We start from the raw sequence: 10,408 nt of genomic DNA on the forward strand, positions 1-10,408 counted from the left end.
GTTTCTGAGCCCTCGACAAGGGCAGGACTGCTCTCTGCCCAAGCAACACCCCCCAAAAAAACACCTGGGTTCCTCAGCTGGAGCCATGACAGTTGAGCAGATACCAAGTTCATCTACATTTGTAGCACAGTCAGTAGCCCAAATGAGAAGCACCTCTGAGGAAAGCCAGGAAATCCCAACCCAAACTATGATCATTGTGATTATTGTATTTATTTATATTCCACATTTACCCCAGACTGGGACTCAGGGCGGCTTTCCTCTTCGGGCTCCGGCTCACGAGGAGACCTTCCCAGGGCCAAAGAGGATGTGGGAAGGGTCTCTTCACAAGCCACGCACCACTTCTGGGTTCCCAGCGCCATGCAAGGAGATTGCATGCATGTGGGGAGTTGCCTGCATTCTCATTTTGTATTTATTTATGTTGTGAGCTGCCTTGGGATCTTTGGATGAAGGGCGGTGTACAATTTTTAAAATAATAATAATAATAATAATAATATATTTATATCCCGCCCATCTGGCTGGGCTTCCCCAGCCACTCTGGGTGGCTTTCAACAAAATATTAAAATACAGTAATACATCAGACATTAAAAGCTTCCCTAAACAGCGCTGCCTTCAGATGTCTTCTGAACGTCAGATAGTTGTTTATGCCTTTGACATCTGCTGGGAGGGCGTTCCACAGGGCGGGTGCCACCACCGAGAAGGCCCTCTGCCTGGTTCCCTGTAACTTGGCTTCTCTCAGTGAGGGAACCGCCAGAAGGCCCTCGGTGCTGGACCTCAGTGCCCAGGCTGAACGATGGAGGTGGAGACGCTCCTTCAGATATACTGGACCGAGACCGTTTATTTAACGAATAATAGCAAATTTAAGAAATAATAGTAAAATAATTAGATGGGGCAAGGCAGACTGGGAGTCCTTTGCCCACCGGCTCAGGCGCAGGGTGGCAGAGATATGCCACACATGAAGCTTTTTACCAGTGCTGATGATCCTGAACCCGTCCTACGCCCATTCTCCATTCTTGGAAACCAATCTCTTTACAGCAGCAGCGGGAGCGGGAGCAACAGCCCCACCACCACCACGGCCACCCAGATGAAGAAGCGGCCGACCTCCGCCGTGGGGTACAAGAGGCCCATCAGCCAGTACGCTCGGCTGGCCATGTCGATGGGCTCCCATCCTCGGTACCGGGTGAGCCGAGAGGACCTCGGAGGAGGAGGAGGGGAGGGAGGGAGAAATGGGGTCTGGGGGAGGGAAGGGGACCCTGAGAGGACCGAACTTCCTGGTCGCAAAGCAAGCACTGCCCAGATGGACCGATGGAAAGTCTCGGGTCTGGAAAGAAACATCTACAAGGCAGCCGACAAGATTTTAAAATCCACAACACAAAGGTACCATATTTTCCCGTGTACAGTGGTACCTCGGGTTAAGTACTTAATTCATTCCGGAGGTCCGTTCTTAACCTGAAACTGTTCTTAACCTGAAGCACCCCTTTAGCTAGTGGGGCCTCCCGCTGCCGTCACACAATTTCTGTTCTTGTCCTGAAGCAAAGTTCTTAACCCGAGGTACTTTCTGGGTTAGCAGAGTCTGTAACCTGAAGCATCTGTAACCTGAAGTGTCTGTAACCTGAAGCGTCTGTAACCCGAGGTACCACTGTATAAGACTAGGTTTTTTCGCTAAAAAATAATGTCAAAAATTAAGGGGCGTCTTATACATGGATACATCTCCCCCTCCCCCCATTTTAATAAATCTGAGTCCCCAAAAATAAGAGGCGTCTTATAAATGGGGGCGTCTTATAGACGGAAAAATATGGTAGATAGCGATCAAAGCCAAGATAAGAAGACAGTAAGTCTGAACAGTGGTGGCCTAACTCGGCCCTCCAGATGTTTTGGGACTACAGTTCCCATCATCCCTGATCACTGGTCCTGTTAGCTAGGGATGATGGGAGTTGTAGTCCCAAAACATCTGGAGGGCCGAGTTTGGCCACCACTGCGTCTTCTCTCCAGTAGCTCCTCCCAGTGATGGAGGACCTCAAAATAGGGGAGGCTCCGCATGGGAGGAGTCCGGGACCTAGACCGTTTGGGTCAAAGGCAGCACCCAGTGGAAGCCCCCTTCCTCTCCCTGTGGCTGCCATTTTGATGGCACAAACTCACCTCAGGGAACTCTGTCCATCTCCGATTTGGAGGAAGATACAGATTTGTAGGGAGACCATCTCCTAGGGCTGTGGCTACAGCAAATATGCTTTAAACAATGGTTTTTGTTGCCACAAAGGGCTCACAATCCAGGCTAATTCATGGGGAATTAGCAGAAGGCAAAGGTTATCAGTATTGCTTTACCTTCAAGATGATTTGGGGAATTTGTTCTTTCTTTCTTTCTTTCTTTCTTTCTTTCTTTCTTTCTTTCTTTCTTCTTTCTCTCTCTCTCTCTCTCTCTCTCTTTCTTTCCTTTCTTTCTTATTTTTTTAAAATTATTATTATCTGTCAAATGTTGTTTTTGTCTCTTTTTTTCAAGTTACATTTTCTACATTTTCTACAGTTTCATTTGTTGAGACATTAGTGTTACTTTAGGAAGAAAAGAGGGAAAGAGGTGGAGGAGGCCATGATGAGTGAGAAGTATGTAAAATAACTAAGCAAGTATTAGGGAATCCACTTGGAGGGGTATTTTTTAGCAGAGTTTGGGTGGCTATCCATCTGGGATGCTTTAGTTGTGAATCCTGCCTTGCGGGGGGTTGGACTAGATGACCTTGGGGGGTCCCCTTCTAATTCTACCATTCTGCAAATCGACAAGAGGACAAATCCCTCTTCGTATTTTTTGTGGATGTGTTGCATTTTCACCCTTTTCTGCGCCACCTCCTTGGCAAACTGGCCTCTCCTTTCTGAATTCCCTCCCTTCCCCAATTTCATCACAGGCTGAGAATATCATGTTCCTGGAACTGGACGTCTCCCCGCCGGCCGTCTTTGAGTTTGAGATCACACGGGACCCGAGTGAGCACGATCCACGGGCCCTGCACCTGGAGAGGCTCATGCGTCTCGACAGCCTCCTGGAGCGACCCGCGGCGTCGCGAGTGCGGAAGTCGCGGTCTTGGTGAGTGAGCGAGAGAGAGAGAGAGCAGTGATGGAGAAGGTTTTGTGGAGTGCTCATCTGCACACCTGGGAGTGAATTTGAGGTGGAGACATTTTCCCACCAGGATGTCAGGAGTTCAGCCTACACTCGAGTAGGACTCTGGCAGAATCTGGGGCCACTGGAGAGGTTCAAAGGTACAGCATTAGCCCAGTAAGAAGGTTAGGAATGGTCACCCGGGACCGGCATTTGATCTGTTCAGCTACGTGCCAGCCAATCAGAAGAGGAGGCTGGGAATCAACCAGGTTCTGGGATGCCCTGCATAAACAACAGAGAACTTTGGGTTGACTTCTGGCCATTTCCCAGATTTGGGGGATTAACAGCTGTGAGCGGACATTTTCACTATGTCCTCTCTCTCTCTGGCAACGGAGAAGTTAAGGCTGCTGAGTAGGGGTCAGCAAACTAAGGCCCCCCGGCCGGATCAGGCCCACCTGGGTCCTAAATCCAGTCCGCGTTGCGAAGCCGGAACCCGCCGCGAAGCCGAGACTCCCGGTGATGGCGATGGGAGGAAGAGGCCAAGCGGGGGCGGCTCGGCCTATCAAACGCCACACCTGGTTTACCTTAGCGGCGTTTGATTGGCAGAGACGTCTCTGCGCCGCGCGGCGGTAAACCAGGTGTGGCGTTTGATTGGCAGAGCCGCCGCCGCTCGGCCTCTTCCTCCCCCCGCTGCCACCGCCCTGGTGCTCCTGTGGGCCAGAGAGCGGAGCGGACGAGCTTGCGCTGCCTACTCGCTTCTTGAGAAGTAGCAGCAGTGGCGGCAGCGGCGGCAGCGCCTTCTTTCTCTAGGCGGGGAGGAAGCCCGTTTCATGCCACCGCTGCCAGCCCTTTGGCGAATGAGGCAGCCGGCACACCGAGAAGGCGGCTGGGGCTGGGGTGGAGTGAGGAGAAGGACTACTTGCCCCCCTTCACAGTGTGCATAGGAATTCATTTGAGTATTTAAAAATATATATATACAGTCATACCTCATGTTACATCTGCTTCATGTTATGTTCTTTCGGGTTATGTCCCGTGGCAACTCGGAAGTACCGGAAAGGATTGCTTCTGGGTTTCGCCGCTCAAAGCGCAAAATGACATCATGCGCGGAAGCGGCGAATCGCAACCTGCACATGCGCAGACGCGCTGCTGCGGGTTGCGTTCCTTTCATGTTGCGAACGGGCCTCCGGAACGGATCCCATTCGCAACCAGAGGTACCACTGTGTATAGTCTGGCCCTCTACAAGGTCTGAGGGACAGTGGACCGGCCTCATGCGGAAAACGTTTTCTGAGCCCGGCTGCTGAGTCTGGAGGGGCTGTTGGTCTGCCCTGGGTTCTTCCGCAATGGGCGGGGGAGCTTGCTTGATGGACGCGGGGCATTTGGGCCGGCAGGGAAGAAAGAAAGAGGGCAGCACGGCCCCTCACTTTCCCCCTCCTTCTCGTCTCTCTCCTGCAGGTGCCAGGCTCCTCGTTCCCTGCCGTCGTCGACGACGCACGTGTCCCTTGCCTCCAGCTCACAGAAAGCTGCCACAGCACTGGCTCACGAGTAACCAGGCCCCGTTGGCCCTCCCTGGCCCTTCCTTTCGCACACGGAGGATGAGGCTCCTCTCCCGTCACCTGCTGCCTCGGAGGACACGTGGTCCAGGGAGGGGGGTCCCCCTGCACTAACTCATCTTTGTCCTTAGCTACTTCTTGTGTGTGTGTGTGCGTGTGTGTGTGTCTCTGTGCATCCATATGGGAGGATGGTTTGGGGGGCCCCGTCCCCCCGCCCTCTCTGGACTGTCGCTCTATTTATTTAACATATTTATTTATGATGTGTCTTTGTATGGATGCTGGGGGCGGGTTCTTCTTTGGGGCCAAGCAGCGTCCTCAGTGCCAGCTGCTCCCCTGGCAATGTTGGGGCAGCCTGGCACCACGCACAACCTTCCTAGAAGGCGGACTCTTGCTTTTTCTTCACCCTGTCGACGTTCTGAGCTCAGTAGGGACACCTGTTTGGGGCAGGCGGAGCCCAAACCACTTGCACTCGGCTCCCTCTGTTCCCTCCGGAAGAAGTCGCTGCCTCCTTGCAGTGTCCCCTACGAGGAGTGTTTGGTCGGAGCTGGCAGAGCTTGGAGACAGGATTCGACCTCCTTGCCAGCCACGGAATCCTCTCTGCTCTCGCACCAAGACCATCGGCTTCGCCTTGCCTTCTGTTCACCCAGCCAAAAAACACACCAAATGGCTCCATGCTGCACAGCGAGAGCCTAAGGACTGATTATGCAAGCAGATCTGTGAGGGGGCTGGGATGCTACCAGACCTTCTCACCAGCACCACTGGCTGGGGGCCCCCGCTTGACCCACCAAGTGACTGCAATGGCCAACATGGTGGGGATGTTGCATATTGCCTCTCCAGGACAGGAATCATCCATATTCTGATTGGGAAGAGACGTCCTGAAGTCAAGAACCAATCATGTGCCTCACATGGGGAGAGAGGCAGAGGGCCCCGCTCCCCTGAGAGAGCAGAGGGAAGGGCGCCTCTTGAGTTTTACTCGAAATTCATGGCTCTCTTGCAGTGGCAACGGGGACAGGCAGCTTTGATGCAGCGTCCAGCCAGTGGCAAGGACCTCCTGGGGCCACGTTGAGGTCAGGAGGGGAAGGCAGAGAAATCAAAGAGAAAGGGGGAGGGCAAGGTGGAATAAACACCCCGCCGCCACCACCAAACCCAACCCTCACGCCCCCTGCCTTTTCCTCATGGCCAGTGTCTCTCTGCATAAGTTGCCCTTTGGCTTCTAGTCAGTTAGCTTTGTGGCTGCCCCTAAAATTGGCCTGGGAATTTCCTAGAAATAAGCAAAACTCTGGGTTCATCCGCTTTCTCATGGGGAAAACCACTCTTTAGTGCTCAATCGGAACCAACGGCAATCTTCTTGTTCCGATTTGAGGCTAAAGAGTGGGTATTTTCCGGGGAAAGGAGAGGGGCAAGAGGGAAATGGCTAAGACTTTGCTTTCTAGGCAAGGAGAGTGTTGATGAACCTTCTCTCTGGGGGAAAGCCCGCAGGCTGCATTTAGCTAGGGGAGATGGAGAGCGCTTGCTGCCTGGTGTGATAGCTGCCAGCGCGCCGTTGCCACCAATTCTCGTGATGCTGCTGCCAAACAGACCTCCAGGTGCCTGGGACTCGGCCACAAGCAGCCACCATGGGCAGCAAACGGAGAAAGGTGTGAGGGCACGAGAGCAAAGGCGATGGGATGGCCAGGAGGTCAGCGGGAAAGGTTTAGTGGGCCACCTTTCTTTGAGAGAGGGAAGTGGCAGAGTTTCGCAGTGCTCTGAATGATCCGCTCTGTGCCTGCTGCAGCTTTTGTAGCAGAAGGACTCTTCCGCTCCCCACAGTCCAAGACCAGAAACCAGAGGAAGGAAAAAGGAGGAACTTGGTGAAAAGGTGGCTGTAGCACTGAGCTAGGGGCCGTGGTTCAGTCGGCACAGACACCTGCTCTGCGTGCAAAAGGTCCTGGGTTCAGTCCTTGACATCTCCAGGGAGGGCTGCAAAAGACCGCAGAGAAACCGTGGACAACCAGGGATGCCAGTTGGTGCAGACCAGGTTGATCTTGACGAAGCAGTGGTCTGATTCTGTCAACGGCAGCTTCTGATGTTCCTAGCTGGGCAGTCGGCCTGAGAGAGTGTGCAGCCTGAAGCATTGGGGGGCCGTCCAGTCTGGGGTGTGGCTACAGATCCCCCTCGGTCAGCCCAACTCCCCAAGTTTCCTTCTTGCGGCTCTAGTCCTGGCCAAGGATTCTGTGGCTTCCTCATCTCTCGTTTACTCTGGAGCCAGCCCCAAATAATAATAACAATTTATTATTTGTATCCCACCCATCTGGCTGGGTTTCCCCAGCCACTCTGGGCGGCTTCCAACAAAGATTAAAAATACATTAAAATGTCACACATTAAAACCTTCCCTGAACAGGGCTACCTTCAGATGTCTTCTAAATGTTAGGTAGTTGTTCTTCTCTTTGACATCGGGTGGGAGGGCGTTCCACAGGGCGGGCGCCACTACCGAGAAGGCCCTCTGCCTGGTTCCCCGTAACTTGGCTTCTCACAGCAAGGGAACCGCCAGAAGGTCCTCAGCGCTGGACCTCAGCATCCGGGCAGAACGATGGGGGTGGAGACACTCCTTCAGATAAGTCCCTGCGACAGCTAAAGGAAAGGTAGCAGGACAAATTCTTGCCCCCCCCCCCCGCCCTTATGAGACTTCCCTTGCATGAAGCAAGGATTCTGATCCATGCCTGGTGGTTGCGAGTATGGAATTTGGCTGAGGGTTGCTCCAGGGGGCAGAGCAGCAGCAGTTATTCCCGACTCCTGGATGCAGAGCAGGGGGGGTTGAGTTTGTGGTCTCTGCTTCTGAAAGACACAAACCACCAGAAGGCGGGTGGGAAGGGGACTCTGCAAGCTGCTTTTGGGCAAGGGAATAGAAACAGCCTATTTTCTATGCTATGGTTTATTTATATACCGCTTTTTAACCCAAGGCTCCAAAAGCAGTGAACAACAATATATATTATTAATATAGATAAAATATATACTAAAAGTACAATGTACCTGGAAAACTCTCGATGCAGAAAAGGCTGTCCAGAGGTGGTCCCACGGGAACCATCTTGCTATGCAGTTTAATTGTGTGTTATGCCCCTTGGTCCCTGACCGGCTGCCCTGGCTGCTCCCAGCGCATTCTGTGCCCCGGCTGCGCTGGCCCTCCAGAGATGCTGAGCTGCCATGATTCGTTGGGGTCCTGCACACGGCTGGGGAATTAATAGTGCCTAGTAGCAGCAGAGAAAGCTGTGCTATAGGGACTGTAGGAACAGAGGAAGCTGCCGTACACAACGCCAAACCATTGGTCCATCTGCCTTCGTACTGTCTTCAATGATGAGCAATGGCTCTCCAGGGTTTTTGACAGGGGTCTTTACCTGTCCTCAATGCAGCTGGGGAGTGAACCTGAGACCTTCTGCATCCAAAGCAGAAAGGACTGTCTTTCCTGTTGGGCTGGAAGAAGTTGCTGGGCAGCCAGAGAGGGTCAGGGAGGCTGAATGCTTACAAAAGAAGATGCATTTCTGTAGTCCAGCAGCTGGAGGAAGGCCCCTTTCACTCCTTCACCTGTCTGAGAGTGGATTTGAATTAACTCTGCACTTCCTTGCCTTTGATTCCCATAAACTCAGAGATCTGTGCATGGCTCTGGAGCCAGGAACAAGCACACCCAGGGGAAGCTGCTTGGTTTACTTCACAGCACAACAGCCACACACACTCAAGGGACAGCAGAGACTTCTGAAGGCCAGCCCCACGTCTAGAGGTGCACCTGAAGGCTCATCTGAGCTTTTTGTCCTTTGTTTACCGTGGGTTAGAAAAGTGTGCTTTCTGGAGATCTGCCAGAAGAGAGGAGATGCATCTTTCCCAGTTTCAAAGGCTAACGACGTTACTTCTCCCTGAGGAATTGTTTTCTACAGCACCACAAAGACGAGAGCAGCCATCGCATTGGGAACTACAATAGAACAGAATTATTTCCATTCAGCCTGGATGGGAAATGGAGGAGGTCAGTGTGTTGAGGCCGAACGATGCCTCCTGCGCTACAGATTTTGGCTTTAGGGAGTTGGAGGTGTCACTGGGAAGTTAACCTCACTCACACACACACCCCCACCGGCGGTGGTGGTGCAAACAAGGGGTCCAACAAGCTATACTTTTTACGCCAAAGCCTGCCATTTCCTCCTGCCATGTACTTTGCGTTGGGAGATCTCTCACACTCTGCATTTCTCAATCCACCGCTGTGCTGCCAATAACCTCCAACGTCCTTCCTAGCACAAAACTCAAGGACAGCTGTAAAGAAATACTGTTATTTAAGACAGGAGCCAGTTCCCGTTGGCGGAGGTGTCTCTGTACAAGGGGCTGCCACAACCTCAGATGTAGATTTCTGATGTTCTTTGTTCTTTGTATGTTGGCGAGTCTGTATTTACATATGAATGTGTGTGTTGGGGGTGTGTATGTGTTGCGCGGCTGCTTGTGGGTGTCCCGCCCAGGGGAACTGTGGAATTTGCGCTAATGTGGGGGGCTGGAGACTGGGGGGAATTCCAGAGTGGGGTGGAAAGTGGGAGGGACTTGGCCGATCAGCAAGACAAGGGCCTAGACTGGGACCAAAATCGTCTGTGCCTGTTGCTGTGGTGGTGATTTACTTAGGAAGTCAAAAGTCGGTATACGGTGGTGGCCCATGCTTGTTGCTCTATACATATGAATATACAGGACATATTAAGCATAGTTATATTATACATAATGTACTGGCAGAGGTTGTGGTCCCAAACCCCCTCTGGTTCTGGGCGGAGAGCTCTTCACTACCCTTGTGACGTCGCTTTGATTTGGTGTGGGCCTGGACATTGTGGCGGCAGCACCGCTCCAAAAAGCCCAGCCCTGACAATAAAGGAATGAGCATTGTTGAAAAAGGAGACCAGCTTCATTCATTGGCATCACTCCTGACTTTGGTTTTTTTTTGGGGGGGGGACTCTTGCCCTAAACTATCCCACCATGGTCAGATCTGACCTCCATAGTAGAGCCCCACATCACAAGCCGGAAAAGGTCCAGGCCAGCAGAGAAAGTAGATGCTCAGGACAAAAAGCAGAAAAAATGTGGGGCTGGTTGGGGGAGCATGACGAGAAAGCCCCAAAGTCTGCAGTTTATAACGATGAAAATAAAAGTGTGTGAGCTAATTAAAGAGATTTCGGATTGTGTCTGGCTGTTTCTTCGTCATGGTGGCTGGCTGGTCTTGTGAGTCTTTTATCGGGAATCTTCTCCCCCCCCCACCCCCCATTAGCTTCCCAGAACAGGGGCATCACAGTGCTGAGCTCTGATGAACGCGGAGCAAAGATTGGCAATCAGCAGGCAGCATGTCTGGAAGACACATGGGAACCCACTCTGCCATCAGCCGGGCACGTTATTCCTAAATGTCCAGGAAATAGCACGCAAAAAGCTGTCAGGCTTCTTGATGGATGGGGTTTGGCCTGATGACATTTGGAGGGCCACAGCCCCCCCCCCTTGCTAGAACTCCTCCTCTTGGTCAGGTGTCATGTTTGTTTAGGCATCATGTTCTCCTGCCTTTCCTCCAAAGTTCTCAGGTGAAATACATGGCCTGCCCCCTATTTATTCTCACAGCAACCTGGTGAAGCAAGTTGGGTTGACAGACGATGTCTGACCCGGGGTCCATGAGTATTGTAGCTGAGTAAAGGTAAAGGGGCCCCTAACCATTAGGTCCAGTCGTGGCCGACTCTGGGGTTGCAGCGCTCATCTCGCTTTATTGGCCGAGGGAGCCAGCATACAGCTTCCGGGTCATGTGGCC

General features: G+C 52.5%; 1 protein-coding gene and 1 long non-coding RNA gene across 3 annotated transcripts in view; both read left to right on the plus strand.

The window, feature by feature from the left end:
* The window catches only part of LOC310758952, a 95,527-nt gene extending 85,736 nt beyond the window's left edge, over positions 1–9,791 (plus strand). Inside the window, exon 2 of the long non-coding RNA XR_014546128.1 lies at positions 7,223–9,791. This is a non-coding gene — a long non-coding RNA (uncharacterized lncRNA). The remainder of the gene's footprint in view (positions 1–7,222) is intronic.
* The window catches only part of KIF3C (kinesin family member 3C), a 43,923-nt gene extending 34,132 nt beyond the window's left edge, over positions 1–9,791 (plus strand). Inside the window, exons 6-8 of one of the 2 annotated variants that reach the window (XM_083605111.1) lie at positions 1,036–1,177; positions 2,892–3,067; positions 4,532–9,791. In XM_083605111.1, coding sequence (XP_083461237.1) covers positions 1,036–1,177; positions 2,892–3,067; positions 4,532–4,625 — 412 coding nt within the window. In that variant the 3' untranslated portion in view covers positions 4,626–9,791. Of the gene's footprint in view, positions 1–1,032; positions 1,178–2,891; positions 3,068–4,531 lie in introns of both variants that reach the window. The other variant, XM_083605110.1, reaches the window with a different exon arrangement.
* Positions 9,792–10,408: the final 617 nt, after the last annotated feature.

This window comes from Podarcis filfolensis (genome assembly GCF_964270895.1).
Source record: "Podarcis filfolensis genome assembly, chromosome: 3".
Taxonomy (NCBI): Eukaryota; Metazoa; Chordata; class Lepidosauria; order Squamata; family Lacertidae; genus Podarcis; species Podarcis filfolensis.